Consider the following 15,964-nt stretch of genomic DNA (forward strand, 5'->3'; position numbering starts at 1 on the left):
AGGTAGCCCAGGAAGTCAGGTCCCCGGCAGAGTCCGGAGGGGGAGCCGGCAGGCAGGCAGGCGGGCTGTTGAAGTCCGAGGGGAGGGGGTACGGTGGTGTTACGGGGAGGGCGTAGCGTCCTGCCCTCTGCCCGGAGGGGCGAGCGGAGGCTGTGAGGTGTGTGGCCGGCGGGTCCGGGAAGAGGCGGGAGCACGCCTTCCCAGCCGGCGCGTCCGGTGAGGAGATGCTGCATCTTTGTATTCAGAACCCAGAACGCCGGCCGTGCCCCACACAAGGGGTTTGGGGGGAACCTGGCCCTCCGGCCTCTGACCGGGGTCTCCCATCCCCCAGGGACGCCATCGAGCAGCACGCCCGCTTCCGCCGCCTGTGCACCGGCTTCTTCGTGGACCTGGTGTCCACCCTGTGCTTCAAGGACAACTGCCCGCCCAGCAGGGACGTGGTCCAGGCGCTGCTGGCCCTGCTCTTCGCGGAGAAGACGCTGCTCCGAGACCCGCCCCAGAGTACGCGGCTTCCTGTTGGGGCGGGCTCTGCCGAGGGCCCTTTGCACATTCTTTTTATTTTTGTTCATTTTTAAATATTTGTTACTGATTTCAGAAAGGAAGGGAGAGAGAAATTCTCATCAATGATGAGAGACAATCATGATCAACTGCCACCTGCACGCCCCCTACAGGGGATGGAGCCCGCAGCCCGGGCCTGTGCTCTGACTGGGAATTGAACCTGGGACCCGTCAGTCCACAGGCCAGCGCTGAACCACTGAGCCGCCCTAGCCAGGGACCGTTGTATATTTGTAACATCATTCGTGGGCCACTTAGCCCCGCCTGTGAGCCAGGCCACGCTTCCGATCCCAGTCAGGGCACAGGCCCGGGCTGTGGGCTCCATCCCCAGTGGGGGGCAGGCAGGAGGCAACTGGCCCCTGATTCCCTCTCATCATTGGTGTTTCTCTCTCTCCGCCTCTGAAGCCAATAAAAACATTTAAAAATTAGCCACTTAAACATTAACCTGCTGCATTTGGTGAACAGTGAACTTGCCCCTAGTGCCGTGGCAGGGCCAGACCGAAGGATGATGTCCGGCCCGCCCTGGCGTGCACCTCACAGTCCTCCCCCCGCCTCTCTGGTTCAGGCCACACCAAGTCCCTGTCCCCATTTGACGATGTCGTGGACAAGACGCCGGTCATCCGCTCGGTGGTCCTGAAACTGCTCCTGAAGTACAGGTCAGCGCAGCGGCCTGCAGCGCGGCTCTTCTCCTCCTCCTCCTCCTCCTCCTCCCCTCCTCCTCTTCTCCTTCCCCTCCCCTCCTCCCTCTCCCCTCCTCCTCCCCTCTTCTTCCTCCTCCCCTTCCTCTCCCCTCCTCCCCATCCTCCCACTCCTCCCATCCTCCCCATCCTTCTCCTCTTCCCCACCTCCCCCTCCTTTCCTCCTCCTTCTCCCCTCCTCCTCCTCCTCTCCTCCTCCCCTCCTCCTCATTCTTCTCTTTCTCCCCTCCTCCCCATTATTCTCCTCCTCCTCCTCCCCTCTTTCCCCTCCCCTCCTCCCCTCCTCCTCCCCTTCCTCCACTCTCCCCTCCTCCTCCCCTCCTCCCCATCATTCTCCTCCTCCTCCTCCCCTCTTTCCCCTCCCCTCCTCGTTCTCCTCCTCTTCCTCCCCTCCTCCTCCTCCCCTCCTCCCCATCATTCTCCTCTTCCTCCTCCCCTCTTTCCCCTCCCCTCCTCCTTCTCTTCCCCTTTCTCCCCATCTTTCTCCTCCTCCTCCCCACCCCCCACCTTGGCTTTCTCCCTGTTGGGGAGGCTGCTGTGCTGACAGAGCCTGCCCTTGGCTGTGTCAGGCATGTGCTGGCCGTTCTTACGCATGACACATGGCAGACGCGGGTCAGCATGGTTACAAGGCCTTGCTGGGGACAAGAAAGGAGGGGGCGGGGAAGGAGGCCGGGCAACGGGACCCAGGGGGTCTCCTGAGTCAGGGCCTGCGAGTGATCCCGGCCACAGGTGTGTGATGTTTAGGGAGGTAACCGGGACCCCCCAATCCTCGCTGTCCCTCTGCACTCTATTTCAGCTCCTACACGCCTGTGACTCTATCAATGGACAGAGAGGCCTGCAGGGTGCCAGAGTGCTCAATTTTATGTTCCATTTACTTCATACACACATACACATGCATGTACATATATATGTGTGTGTATGTATTACACATGTGTGTTCATAATATATGTATTTGTGTGCACGTGAATGTGCATGTATACATGTGTGTACATGTATGTATGTGTGTATACATCTATATATTGATGGGTTGATTTCAGAGAGGAAGGGAGAGGGCAAGAGAGGAAAACATCGACAATGAGAGAATCATGGCCCGGCTGCCTCCTGCCCTCCCCACGCTGGGGATCGAGCTCACAGCCCGTCACGTGCCCTGGCCGGGAATGGAACCGTGACCCCTGGCTCATAGGTGGAGGCTCGGCCCCTGAGTCACGCTGCCAGACTGCCCATACTGTGTGTGAGGGCAGACGGGGAGAGAGAAGTAGGAAGGTGACCGGGACACACACACACACACACACACACACACGCACCCGCTGTCCCTCTTGGGATGGGGCTGAGCGGACAGGGCGGCCTCTCCCACAGCTTTCCGGCGGTGAAGGACTACATCCAGGACTACCTGTCCCTGCTGGAGCGGAAGCCGTACCTGGACAAGGACAAGACGGAGCTGTACATGCTCTTCACCAGCTGCCTGGAGGTGAGTGCGGCCCGTCTCGTTCCCGGACCCGCTTCTGAGAGCCCTCCCAACACCGGTGAAATGAGCAGGAGGGTTCCGAGCCCAGTGGTTAGAGCTCAGGCACCCACGGGTCCTGGTTCGATTCTGGCCAAGGGCATGGACCTGGGTTGCAGCTTCGATCCCCAACCCTGGCCGGGGCGTGTACAGGGGGCCCCCCATGGATGTCTCACACATGGATGTTTCTCTCTCTCCCTGTGGCCCTCCTCCCTGCCTCTCACCCTGGAAATCCGCGGGAAACATACCCTCGAGTGACGATCACAGTAAGGGAAACAGGAAGAGCCCTGCCCTTTCTGTCCGCCCCTAGGATTCCATCCAGGAGAGGAGCAGCGCGCTCCCCGCCCGGGACGAGGCCACGGGCCTCCGGGAGGACGGCCAGTTCCTGGAGGCGTGTCTGCTCAGGGGGCGCCGCAGGGACCTCGCCCCGGAGGCCTCGGTGGAGTACCTGCAGGAGATGGCCCAGATCCGCCTCTGCCTGGACCGGGCCTGCGAGGTCCTCTCGGAGCTGCAGGGAGACTCGGGCAAGTCCCCCGTCCTCCCGCCCCGCGTCCTCCCGCCCCCCGTCCTCCCGCCCCCCGTCCTCCCGCCCCGCGGCTCAGAACCCCAGCGCTAGGAGGTCGGGCCCAGGCCCTGGGGTCTGCCCGGCTGAGGACGGGGCTGCGGGCCCTCAGCCCGGCGCTGACCGCGCTCCCCGTGGCCCGCAGAGCCGGCCGAGGCGCAGCGGCAGTTCCTGCAGCAGGTGGAGCACTTCTGCACGCAGAGCGGGAACGACTGGCACCGCGTGTACCTGGTGCGCAGGCTCGCGAGCCGCCAGGGCTTGGAGTTCGTGCAGAGCTTCCTGCAGGCCGGCCACCCCGCCCAGTGGGTGTTCCCCCACGAGGTCCTGGCGCAGCAGGTGAGGAGCCGGTGGGGCCACGGAGAGGCCTGCTCTGCCCGGGCCAGGGTCTCGGTGCTCCGGGACCCCCTCCGCGGGCCGGGACCTTTAGCAGCCGAATTAGAGAAAGGGACCTGTGCACGGGGCTGCCCGGCACCCTCCCGCGAAGCTGGCTCAGGCAGCCAGTCGCTGGCTCTGCACAGCGATGTCTCTCTCCCCCTCCCCCCTCCCTACGGGTGAGGGTGTGGACGCAGCGCCCGTGGCATTGCCTCCTGGGCAGCGACGTTCCTGCGCTTGTGGGCAAGGCCTCACTGCCCTCGGTCGGAGCACAGAGCCATGTGGGCCTCGGGGCCTTAACGTGTCCGGTCCCGTGCATAGAAACGGGCACCCTCCCGCTGTCTCTGGTTAGAAGTGGCACTAGGACCCTGGCCGCTCTTACTGTCACCTGGAGCCCCTCTCCGGTGCCCCTCTCCGGGGGGGGGGGGAGGGAGGGGGCGTCGCCTCCTCGCCCATCACCCCTCTCCGTGCACCCAGCCCTGCATTGCTGCCTGGGGCCAACCCGGAACCTCGGCTCTGTGTCCCTGAAGCTGCAGTGATGGCCTGCTTCGTATCTACACACACGGCTCTCTGCTGACCCCCCCCCCCCCCCACACACACACACACACACACCCCGTGGTGAACCTTGCTCCCGGGGTTGCAGGAGGACCTTCTGGGCCAGATGGACCGCTTCCTGGTGCACGGGCTGGAGTACAAGGCCGTCCGCGACGCGGTGGGCAAGGCCGTCCTGGAGAGCAAGCCCTCGACCATCAGGGCCGCCCTGGAGGTAGGACGCCCTGTCCTGGTTACATGGGACCTGGCAGGGGGGGGGGGGGGTTGCGGAGGAATGGCGCCAGCGTCTGCAAGGAGTCAGTCCTGCTGCTGCTGACTATGGGCCCCCGTGGACTCCCTGCTTAGGGTGGGAGCCACGCCGGGTTTTTGGAATCTCATCTTTATATGTTTTCTTAATTTTTTAATATATCTTTATTGATTTCAGAGAGGAAGGGAGAGGGAGAGAGAGAGAAACGTTAATAATGGAAGAGAATCGTGGATCGGCTGCCTCCTGCATGCCCCACGCTGGGGATGGAGCCCACACCCCAGGCCTGTGCCCTGGCTGGGAATGGAACTGTGCCCCCTGGTTCATAGGTCGATGCTCACTCTACCCCTGAGCCCCGCCAGCTGGGCTGGAATCCGGTCTTTAAAGTGTTCTGGGCTTCCTTTGTGGGCCCCGTGCACCCCAGCATCCTGCAAGGGAAAAAGGGGGCCCTTCCTAGGCTCAGGGCGAGTTTTGGGGACCACGTCGTCTGGAGAAGGAACAATGGTGATGGGTTCCGACACCAGGCCTCTGGCACATGCGCGCAGAGCTTAGCGACTGAAGGAGCTCGCAGCCTGGGTGTTGTCGCCCTGAGGTGGCCCCTCGGGTGCAGGCTGCAGGGTCTTGGGGAGTCTCCCTGCCCCTCCTGGTGGGGGCCGGGGGTGGCGCTGACTGCGCCACCCAGCCTCCCGCCTTCCTCGCCCCAGGCCTGCAGGGGCTCCCAGGCTCACCAGGCCACGTACCTGCTGCTGGCGCTCTTCCGCGAGGTGGCCATGCTGTACCGGGCCCGCAACACCCACCTGCACCCCAAGCGGGAGGTGAGTGCCAGCCTCGGGGTCAGAGGGGACCGTCTGAACAAAGTACACGTCACAGACGCTGCCCTGGCCGTGTGGTGCAGCGGACAGCGCTGGCTCGTGCCCCAGGTCACCTGGGCTGCAGTTCATTCCTCGGCCCCAGGGGGTGTGTGCAGGAGGAAGCCAGTCGATGTATCTCTCACATGGCGTCTCTCTTCCCTCTCTCTCCTCTCCCCCACCCTCACCCCCAACCCTCCACCCTCCCTCCCGTTCTCTCTAAAAACCAGCGGGAAAACCATCCTCTCTTGCAGATTAACAAGTCACCACACAAAGCATGCCGTCCCTCCCGCTTCATCTGGGGGCTCACCCTTTCCTGGGGGTGGGGGGTGGGGCGGCTTTCTGTTTCCCCAAAGCTGCTAGGATCGCAGCTACAGCTCGGGCAAGAAGGCACACACGTGGGCTGGTAGGCGTCTGCTGTTCGGATGGCGCGTCTGCAGAGCGAACCTTTGGGTACATGGCGTGCTCCTCCTTGTGTTTTAACGCTGAACCCCATTCTCCCATCAGCAACTCGAGGCCCTGTGCAAGTCCGTCGAAGAAAGCCAGGTCCTGTCCTCGGACGCGAGACATTTAGCCACAGCCCTTGTGACCAACTCTCTGCTGCTGCTGAGGACCGTGGGGCCCGGAGACGGTGGCCTGGCGGGCACGCTGACCGAGCTGGCCGTCCACGCCGCCGCCACCCTCCTCTGCGGGCGGCACAGGGTCTTGGAGCCTCTGAGGAACTTGGCCTTCTCCCCGGCCACCATGGCGGTAAGACTGCCCCCAGCCTGCGCGGCTGGGTCCACAGGGCTGCCACGCAGACCCCCCACATACCCCGTCTGTGCAGGGGACTGTTGAACCCAGTTGTGTCCTCGGTCCCCGCTGGCCTGTATCTCGCCCATCCCTGTGTCCACAGTGTGGGGAGAACCAGGCCTCGCCCTCTGTCGCCATGGAGAGCTGTTAGGTGTCTTTTTCTTTTTAGCGAATATATGCTAAAGGCCCAGAGCATGACATGTGTGCACAGGCAGGGTCCCTAGGCCTGGCCGGTGACCAAGGCCAACCTGCTGGCACCCACCTTGGCCAGCCTGAGCCACCCACTGGCCAGCCCCACCACCACTGGTGTCCTCCCTCTATGGGGTGACCTGGGGCCCCCACTGGCACCCGCCTTGGCTGGCCTGGGGCCTGCAGGCAGCTCTTGCATTGAGTGTCTTCCCCCTGGTGGTTAGTGTGTGTCTTAGTGACCAGTCATTCTGCCATTCGGTCAATTTGCATATTGGGCTTTTATTATATAGGGTATTTTAAAATACTTTTTTGTGTGTGTTTTTAAATATATATATTTTATTGATTTTTTACAGAGAGGAAGAGAGAGGGATAGAGAGTTAGAAACATCAATGAGAGAGAATCATCAATCAGCTGCCTCTTGCACACCCCCTACTGGGGATGTGCCCACAACCAAGGTACATGCCCTTGACCGGAATCGAACCTGGGACCTTTCAGTCCGCAGGCAGACGCTCTATCCACTGAACCACACCGGTTTCGGCTTAAAATATGTTTTTATTGATTTCAGAGAGGAAGGGAGAGGGAGAGAGAGAAACATCCATGATGCCCTAGCCCAGCGATCACCAGCCAGTGGTCTGTGAGGTCCGAAAGGTTGGCGACCAAAAGTGGGTAGAGCCCTGCCTGTGGACTGACGGGCCCCAGGTTCACGTCCAGCCAAGGGCATGTTCCTCAGCCGCAGGCTGCTCCCTGGCCCAGGCCCTGATCAAGGCACGTGTAGGAGGCAACCAATCAATGTGTTCCTCTCACATGGATGTCTCTGTCTTTCTCTCTCTTCCACTCTCTCTAAAAAAAAAAATCAATGGAAAAATATCCTTGGGTGAGGATTTAAAAATAACAACAATAAATAAATAAAACTTTATTTTTTTAAAAAGAAACATCAGTGATGACAGAGAATCATTGATCGGCTGCCTCCTGTGCACTCCCCTACTGGGATTCGAGGCTTGTGCCCTGACGAGGAATCAAATCCAAGACACTTTGGTCCATATGCCGATGCTCTACCCACTGAGCAAAACTGGCCAGGGCGAGAGCTGTTGCATTTCTGCACAGACAGCTCGGGAGGCCCACGAGAGGGGAAGCCAGGCCTCTTGCCTGCGTCTGAAGCTGGCTCCGCGTCTTTGTGTTTTAGGCAGCGTTCCTTCCGACGATGCCCGAGGACATGCTGGCACAGGCCCGGCGCTGGCACGGGTTGGAGGCTGTCCGCTGGTACAGTACGTGTCACTGTGAACGGTCCTGTCATCTGCGCTCTGACGAGCTTCCTGGTGCCACGTGAGCCGCTCGCTGGCTGAGCAGGGGCCCATGTGGTCGGTGCCCCCAGGTCGCGCTGCTTGGGAGCAGGGGACTGGGAGCCATGTCCGAGGCTCAGCCACAACACAGCCCAGTGGCAGGCCTTAAGACAGCATTTTTAGAAAAATGAAACTGGGAGACAGAACAGTATAGCCCATGGCTTTATGTAAAGTCTACGGGGCCCTGAGTAAATGACCCTTCTTATAAGTATTCTCTCTTTCACCGAGTCCAGCGCGGCTAGAGGGCTGTCACAAATCCTGAGTAGGGGCGGCTGGGGATTGAGAAAATGAAAGAAAGAGACAGACACAGAGACAGAAGGGAAAAGCTGGGGCCGGGTGGGACAGCTGTCCCTCTGATGGAGAGACAGTGACCCAGAGCCAGCACAGCACATTTATTTTATACAGTATAATACCAGGAAGTTTTACTGAAGTTTAAGATAAAGGAACTTATGTGAAATCCTGGTTAAAGATCCAGCTGTAATTCTTCATTCATGAGGCTTCTTTGTAATCATCACTTTTGGTTGGGCCCGGATAATTGCGTCCATTCCTGGTGCCTGGCTGAACTTAGTTAATGAAACCCACCCCCTGACGCCTGAGCTAAAGGTCAGGCTAACAACACACCTGCCTCTGGCAAGGTATGTCTCAAGGTATGGCTCTGCCAGATGCCACTGAATTCAGATGACAATCAGCTCAGGAGCCTTTCCCAGGCACTCTATACACCTTTTATTTATTTTTTTAAAAAATGTATGTTTATTGATTTCAGAGAGGAAGGGAGAGAGAGAGAGAAATATCAGTGATGAGAGAATCATCAATCGGCCGCCTCCTGCACGCCCCGCACTGGGGATGGAGCCTGCAACCTGGGCCTGTGCCCTGACCGGGAATCAAACATGACCTCCATGTTCATAGGCCAGCACTCAATCACTGGGCTGAGTGACTAATGCCTTTAACCTAGTTCCCAAGCTGGTGGAGAGCGTGCTCAGGGCAGAGACCCAGATCAGAGATCAGTGCGTGGAAAGCGCTGGCCGCACGCCTCCCGAGCGGCCCTGGCTCAGCGTGGAGTCAGCATCTCCTGCTCTGGAGAATTCTGCTCTGCGTGGCTTTCCCACATGCCCGCCCTCCTGGGGGGGTCAGGCCAGGAGGAGGTTAGCCCTCCCGTGCACCACGTGCTTCCGCGAGAAACCTCGCCGGCCAACTCGAGCCCTGTTCTTCTTCCCACAGGGTGTCCCCAAGGCCATCTGTGCGCTGTCGGGGAGGTGAGACTGGGTGTTGGGACAGGTTTGGGGGGCTCAAAAGGCATGTTCCTTTGGGTCTGGGGGACATGGAGGAGGGGGGGGCATTTTGACCTCCCAGGGGAACTGACGCCTCTGAGGGTCGTCCCAGCCGCTCCCGAACACCCGCACGGAGCTGACGGGGTCCAGCTGGGCTCCAGCTCGGCACCTTGTGCACGTCTTTTGGGGGGCCTGTCCTGGGCAGCATCCTTGGCCCCGGCCCCAGCTGCCAGGAGCACCCCATCTCCTCAGTGCGGCACCCAGAGATGCCACGGTCCCTGGGAGACAGCATGGCTGTGGTTAGGAACCACCACCAGCCACCTCCGTGGCCCCAGCGTGGGCTCAGGGACATGGGACGGTGAAGTGGTGACCGTCTCAGAAGCCGATTACTAGTGCAGAGCGGATAGACCAGCAGAGAGGGGCCTGGAGGAGGAGAGAGACGTGTAGCTCTGAGCCCCACTGCTGAGTTGCCCCGTCTGCACCGCCCCTCCCGTGACACCCGCACCCTGAGCTGACACTCCCTCTCCCCAGTGCGGCCTGCCCATGCAGCAGAGCGTCTGCATCGACTGCGGCGCGCCCGTCGGAGGGCAGGACCACAAGTCCATCAGAGGGTTCACGGACGCCCAGTACGTAAGGCTGTTCCTTCTCTGCTCATCCCCCTCCCCCGCCGAGGGCTGTCTCTCTCCCACCCGATAAGCTGACCCTCAATGTGAAACGTGGGTCAGTGCCCGGGTGGGCGTCAGGCCACGGTCCTGTGGTCATACCACGTGGACGTGCCAGAGCTGCCATTGGCCACAAACCATCAGAATGTCCTAGAACCGTGGTCGGCAAAGTGCGGCTCTCGAGTCACATGCGGCTCTTGGGCCCCTTGAGTGTGGCTCTTCCACAAAACCACGGCCTGGGCGAGTCTATTTTGAAGAAGTTAGAAGAAGTTTAAGTTTAAAAAATTTGGCTCTCAAAAGAAATTTCAATCGTGCTGTTGATATTTGGCTCTGTTGACCAATGAGTTTGCCGACCACTATCCTAGAACCACCAACAGGCATTCATAGGAATGAGTATTATTATGTGTCCCTCAAAAATGCATACACACTTTGAAAATTTCTTAGTATACATTTATTGATTTCAGAGCGGAAGGAAGAAGGAGAGAGAGAATTATCAGTGATGAGTGAGAATCATGGATCGGCTGCCTCCTGCACGCCCTCTAGTGGAGACCAAGCCCACAACGTGGGCATGTGTCCTGAGCAGGAATGGAAGGGTGACCTCCTGGGTCATAGGTCAACGCCCACTTTGAGTAATTGTTCATTCCAGTGGGTCAACTCTGAAAAGAAAGAAGCACCACCCGGGCTCCCGCTGCGAAAGCATGTGTACGTTTTGTGGGGACACCCTGCATTTTGGCACCTTCCATCACGCCGCACCTGCGCCCTGGGCGTGGCCCAGCTCCTCTGCCCGCCCTTGGTCGCAGGCGTTGATTGGGGGAAAGGAGACCACTGTGCCATGTCCCAGGCCCAGGTCGGCTGTCCCGGAGACCGGCTGTCCTGAGCCTCTGACCCCGTGATTGCAGCGGGGAAGCAGGTCTGGCCGGCCTGACTCGTGGCCCGGGGGATGGCACTGAATGCCGCTCCCTTCGGCCACTTTTCCCGGAGAAGGCTGCCTGTCCCGGTCACCTGGAGATTGGTTCTAGGAAGAGAGAGACTCTGGCCCGGCTGGTGTGGCCCGGTCCCCAGTGGGAGCTGTGCAGGAGGCAGCCGATCCATGATTCCCTCTCATTGCTTTTCTATCTCTCTCTCCCTCTCCTTTCCTCTCTGAAATCAATAAAAATATATTTAAACAAAAAAGAAATGAAGAAAAAAAGACTTTTAGGAAGATCGCCCAGGTTCTGAAGAAAAAAGTGCTTTTAATGTTATTTTCTCCCCAAACGGGAGCCTGGCCTTAGGGCCCCTGGGACCTGGGTGCCCCCATCTGCGAAGAGATGACCTTTGCCCTCATCTGGCCTCTTCTGCTCTTTCCAGAAACGATGTGGACAGAACTCGGACTGGCCACGTGCTGGGAAGCCCGGCCACCGGGGACGAGGCGGTGGTGTCCGACCGAGAGCTGGCCCCCGCGGCCTTCCTCCTCGCCCGGCTCCTCACTCACCTGGCGATGCTCTGGGGAGCGGCCCACAGCCCCCAGGTACGCGCAGGGTGCCCGGCTGTCTCCCAGGGCCCGCCCCCTGTGGGCTCAGATTTGTCTTCCCACCGAGTCCCCCAGGTGACACGGAGTTTACCCCTCGCGCCCCTCCCCGCGGCGCCTGGCAGGATGGCGGAGTGCCCACCAGCCTTTACCCGGTCCGTTTTAGTTTTTTACACTTTATTGGTTTGAGGGACGGGAGAGACATCACTGACCAGAGAGAATCCTAGAGCAGCCGCTTCCTGCACGCCTGCCCCTCCCTCCCCTGGGCACGTGCCCTGACCAGGAATCAAACCCTGACCTCCTGGTTCATAGGTCGACATTCAACCACTGAGCCACACTGGCTGGGCTGCCAGGTCCATTTTCAATGCCCGACTCTGTGCACACCTGGGCGTGGAGAGGCCGCCGCACTCACCTGCCCTCCCGTGTCAGGGCCGTGGCTCTGGGGCAGAGCAGCCTTCCCTCGGCGTTCCTGGGCCACGAGAGCAGAGACGGTTCCCTCCCGCTGTCCCGAGGCCCCGGGGGCTCCTCCGCCCCGCCGCCGCCTCCGCAGTGAGAGCGCCCCCTGGCCTCCGCACACGCCCGTCTGACGCCCTGTCCCTCCGCCAGGAGCTGACCCTCCTCATCAAGCCCGCGGTGAGGGACCCGGGTGCCTTCCTGCAGCAGCACCTCCAGCGGGACCTGCGGCAGCTGATGCGGACGCTGGGCAAGAGCGCGGACGACACGGTGCAGGTGGTGCACCTGGTGCTGTGCGTCCTGCTCAGGGAGCAGCACCCCCTCTCCGGCCGGGGTAAGGGCCGGGCGAGGGGGGGGCACAGCCGCAGAGCATGGGGCCTGGGAGACAGACGGGTGGCGATGGGTGCGGCGCCCCAGCTGGCAGCGGGCGGTGTGCCTGCCCCTTGTCCCTTCCAAGCTCCCCGTTGGGTGCGCAAAGGTGGGTGGGGCGGCTTTGCCGGCTCCAGTGTCAGAGGTTGGAGCATCTTTACAGAGAACATGGGGGCGGGGTAGCAGGAGACATGTTTAAATATACTTTCGTTGATGTGAGAGAGGAATGGGGAGGGAGAGAGAGAAACATCCATGATGAGAGAGGATCATGGACCGGCTGCCTCCTGCACGCCCCACGCCCGGGCCTGGGCCCTGACCGGAACGGGCCCGTGTCCTCCGGGCGGCAGGAGCCGTGTTTAAATCCTCGGGTGGCTCAGAAGAAGATGCCCCTCCCGTCCCCCCAGAGGGCGAGGTTCGGTGGACGCTGGCGCGCTCACTGGGGACGGCCGTGCCGGTGCCTTCTCTAGGGTCTTTCAGCTTCGGCGCCACCTTGTCCACCAAAGAGCAGAGGAACTCGTGGGAGAAGCTGCTCCAGGCCCTCGTGCTGCCTGAGCTGGAGGTGGGTGAGGGGCAGCCGCCGCCTGGGGGTGGGAAGGGTCATCCTGAGCCCTGGGCTCGGCCCACGCACCTCAGCAAAGGCACCGGAGCCCTGGGCCCACCTCGGACCCAGCCATACCGGCCCAGGCCACCCCGCCTGCCGTCCTCAGTCAGACCCGGTGCCCCGTGGCCATAGCCAGCTGCCCCTCAGTCAGACCCGGTGCCCCATGGCCATAGCCAGCTGCCCCTCAGTCAGACCCGGTGCCCTGTGGCCATAGCCAGCTGCCCCTCAGTCAGACCCGGTGCCCTGTGGCCATAGCCAGCTGCCCCTCGGTTGGACCTGGTGCCCCGTGGCCGTAGCCAGCTGCCTCTCGGTCAGACCAGGTGCCCTGTGGCCGTAGGCAGCTGCCCCTCAGTCAGACCTGGGAGCAGCAGAGCCCGTCAGGGAATGAGCGTCAGCGAGGGGCAGGGCGGGAGGGAGATGCAGGCCTGAGCCTCGTGCCATTGGGAGCCGTGACCCTACAGAACCAGTGTGAAAGCCAGCAACGTGGCTAGTTGGTGAGGTGTAAAGTGAGCGGGTCGGCCCTGGCCGGTGTGGCTCAGTGGATAGAGCGTCAGCTCTGCATTGAAGGGTCCCAGATTCCATTCCTGTCCAGGGCACGGACCTCAGGTGCAGGCTTGATTCCGGGCCCCGGCCCGGGCCATGCGGGAGGCAACCAATCGATGTGTCTCTCTCACATCGACGTTTCCTTTCAATGGAAAAACTAAAAACACACCCTCCGGTGAGGATTCCCGAGGAAGCAAATAAGTATAATGAGCAGACGCCCTGGGCCCTGGGCCCCAGCCCCCGGTGGCCCTCACGCCAGCGCCTGTCCTGCCCGCAGCGTCTGGACAAAACCCTCCTGGAGGTGAACGGCCTCATCAGCCGGGACGAGCGCATCAGCTCGGACCCGGTGGCCAGGATCGTGCTGGGGGACCCGGCGGCCTTCCTGCGCCGCCTGCCCCGGGCCAGCGCGCTCCACTGCTCCCGGACCTGGAGCTGCCGCGCCCGGCTCACCGTGGAGCACCTGCGGCACGTGGTGGAACAGAAGAACGGCCGGGAGAGCGTGCCGGTGCTCTGGAGGTTCCTGCAGAAGGTGCGCCTGGCGGGCGCCCCGGGCCCTCGCCCCGGCCTGCCGGCCCGCCTGCTCGTCCCTGGGGGGCCTGGGCACCTGCTTCCCGGCGGATCCGGCCCCCTGCCTGCAGCTCAGGATGCTGGGGGGGGGGGGGGGTCTGTGAAACAGTTCTATCTCTACATCGAGGGGCTTGTTTTCTCCCCGCCTCCTCCACCCCCGCCTTCCTCTCTCTAAAATTCAGTGAAGCCTGGTCAGCGGGCTCAGGTTGAACATCAACCTGTGAACCAGGAGGTCAGGGCACATGGTGGGCTTTGAGTTCGATCCCCAGAGTGGGGCGGGCAGGAGGCAGCCCATCAGTGGTTCTCTCTCATCATTGATGTTCCCCTCTCTCTCTCTCTCTCTCTCTCTCTCTCTCTCTCCCCCCCCCCTTCTTCCTTTCTGAAACCAATAAAAATATGTTTAAAAATTAAAAAATAAAAACTAATGGATCAATGCCCAACCAAAGCAGGTTGGCCAGAGGGAGACACAAACACTGGCCCTGAGCCAGCACCTCCCCCGAGGCCCCGCCCCCGAGGCCCCGCCCCCAAGCCCCCGCCCCCGCGGTACCTTCTGGGCAGGTGAGAGACTGACGGACCAACACGGCCTTCCCTCCCCAGGAGGCAGAGCTGAGACTCGTGAAGTTCTTGCCTGAGATCCTGGCCCTGCAGAGGGATCTGGTGAAATGGTTCCAGAATGTTCCGGAAGCTGAGTTCCAGTCCATCCGAGGCTTCATTGACAGCCACGACTCAGGTAGGACTCGGCCGTCACAGGAGGTCAGGATGCCTGTTTGGTGGCTCGAGGGTCACTCCAGCTGGGGGCAGGGAGGGCGGGCAGCCCTGGGCGCTGTTCACACGAGGACGGGGCTGCCATGGAGGCTTGGCGGCAGCCTCGCTCAGCCCGCGGCACTCGGCCGGGGTGCTCCCACGGCGCTTGGGCCGCGTTGGGCCGCGGGTGTGTGGGGAGCACAGCCGGACCGTCTGACCTGCACGGGCGTGTTCGGCAGGAGGCCTGAAGCAGCTGCTCCTCAGCCGGGTCACACTGTTTCTGTCCACATGGAACAAGCTGAGGAGGTCGCTGGAGACCCAGGGTGAGTGCGAGCTCCACTTCTATACGTATAACAGCCTGAGCAACCGAATGACCGGCCGCTATGATGCACGCTGACCACCAGGGGGCAGACACTCGATGCAGGAGCTGCCCCTGGTGGTCCCTGTGCTCCTGTGGGAGCCCCGCGCAGCTGACCAACGTACGGGGGCCAGACGCAGGGCTCACGGCTGGCGGGCGCTGTTGCTGCGGCCGTGCGAGCCTCTCGCCATCGGGCTGACTGGGCGCAAGCCCGCGGCGGGCGCAGCAGGGCTGGGTGAGCGTAGCGGCAGGCGGCGGTGGACTGCCAGTTCCAGCTCGATCCCTGCGGGCCACGCGAGCCTCCGGGAAACAAAACAAAGCCCACGCCGGGTCCTCTTGGGTCTGTCCAGGTGGAAACAAGGGTGCTGGGGCCCCGGGGCAGGCGGCACCTGGGGGGCGGGGGGGAGGCTGGGACAGTCTGCGGCGGGGCGTCCGCGGGCCGGCCAGATGCCCTGCAGGAAGCAGCTGGAGCGGCTGCCGGAGAACAGCCCTGTCCTTAAAGGCGAGATCAAGCTGCCCGCAGACTACTGCCGCGCCGACCTGGACCTGGACTCGGACTTCGAGGTCATCCTGCCGCGCCGCCAGGGCCTGGGCCTCTGCGCCACCGCCCTGGTCAGCTACCTGATCGGCCTGCACAACGACATGGTCTCCGCGGTGCAGCGGCTCTCCGAGGAGGAGCCCAGGTGAGGCCCTCTCGGCCCCGGGAGGCGGCTCGGCCCGGCACCGCAGGCCGTGTGCCGTGTCCCCCGCTCGCCGGCCCCGTCCTGGGCCGGGGCTGACCGCCGAGGCCGCGTTCCCTCCGCAGCTACTCCGTGGACGCCTCCGAGGTGGCCGACCTGCACGTCGTCAGCTACGAGGCGGAGCGGGACCTGATGCCGCTGATCCTCGCCAACTGCCAGTACCAGGTGGCGCAGGGCGGCGAGAGCCTGCAGGAGCTGGACCTGGAGCGGATCCAGCGCCAGGTCACCGGCCGCTTCCTCCAGGGCAAACCCCGGCTCAGCCTCCGGGGCCTGCCCACGCTGGTGTACCGGCGCGACTGGAACTACGAGCACCTCTTCGCCGCCATCAAGAGCCGGGTGCCCCAGGTGAGCCCGCCGCCGCCCTGTCCCCGGGCTCCCTCCCCTGGCCTCCCGCGCTCCTGCTGTGGGCAGGCGGGCCGGGCCGTGCTGGCGTCACTGCCATGTGCGCCTGTGGAAGGCCAGAGAACTGTGTGCGGCATGTGTGTGTTGAGTATGTATG

The 15,964-nt window shown here is 62.1% G+C and overlaps 1 protein-coding gene across 2 annotated transcripts in view; it reads left to right on the forward strand.

The window, feature by feature from the left end:
* Positions 1-15,964, forward strand: part of RNF213 (ring finger protein 213) — a 73,318-nt gene that overhangs the window by 51,673 nt on the left and 5,681 nt on the right. For both annotated transcript variants that reach the window (XM_036412165.2, XM_045572239.1), the window contains exons 44-62: positions 332-501; positions 1,121-1,211; positions 2,610-2,721; positions 3,065-3,278; positions 3,462-3,652; positions 4,332-4,454; positions 5,189-5,299; positions 5,840-6,082; positions 7,497-7,578; positions 8,872-8,906; positions 9,453-9,547; positions 10,931-11,090; positions 11,697-11,877; positions 12,380-12,471; positions 13,334-13,585; positions 14,221-14,353; positions 14,607-14,690; positions 15,228-15,408; positions 15,531-15,810. In XM_036412165.2, the coding sequence (XP_036268058.1) occupies positions 332-501; positions 1,121-1,211; positions 2,610-2,721; positions 3,065-3,278; positions 3,462-3,652; positions 4,332-4,454; positions 5,189-5,299; positions 5,840-6,082; positions 7,497-7,578; positions 8,872-8,906; positions 9,453-9,547; positions 10,931-11,090; positions 11,697-11,877; positions 12,380-12,471; positions 13,334-13,585; positions 14,221-14,353; positions 14,607-14,690; positions 15,228-15,408; positions 15,531-15,810 (2,830 nt within the window). The remainder of the gene's footprint in view (positions 1-331; positions 502-1,120; positions 1,212-2,609; positions 2,722-3,064; positions 3,279-3,461; positions 3,653-4,331; positions 4,455-5,188; positions 5,300-5,839; positions 6,083-7,496; positions 7,579-8,871; positions 8,907-9,452; positions 9,548-10,930; positions 11,091-11,696; positions 11,878-12,379; positions 12,472-13,333; positions 13,586-14,220; positions 14,354-14,606; positions 14,691-15,227; positions 15,409-15,530; positions 15,811-15,964) is intronic.

This window comes from Pipistrellus kuhlii, unplaced genomic scaffold (genome assembly GCF_014108245.1).
Source record: "Pipistrellus kuhlii isolate mPipKuh1 unplaced genomic scaffold, mPipKuh1.p scaffold_m20_p_44, whole genome shotgun sequence".
Lineage (NCBI taxonomy): Eukaryota > Metazoa > Chordata > Mammalia > Chiroptera > Vespertilionidae > Pipistrellus > Pipistrellus kuhlii.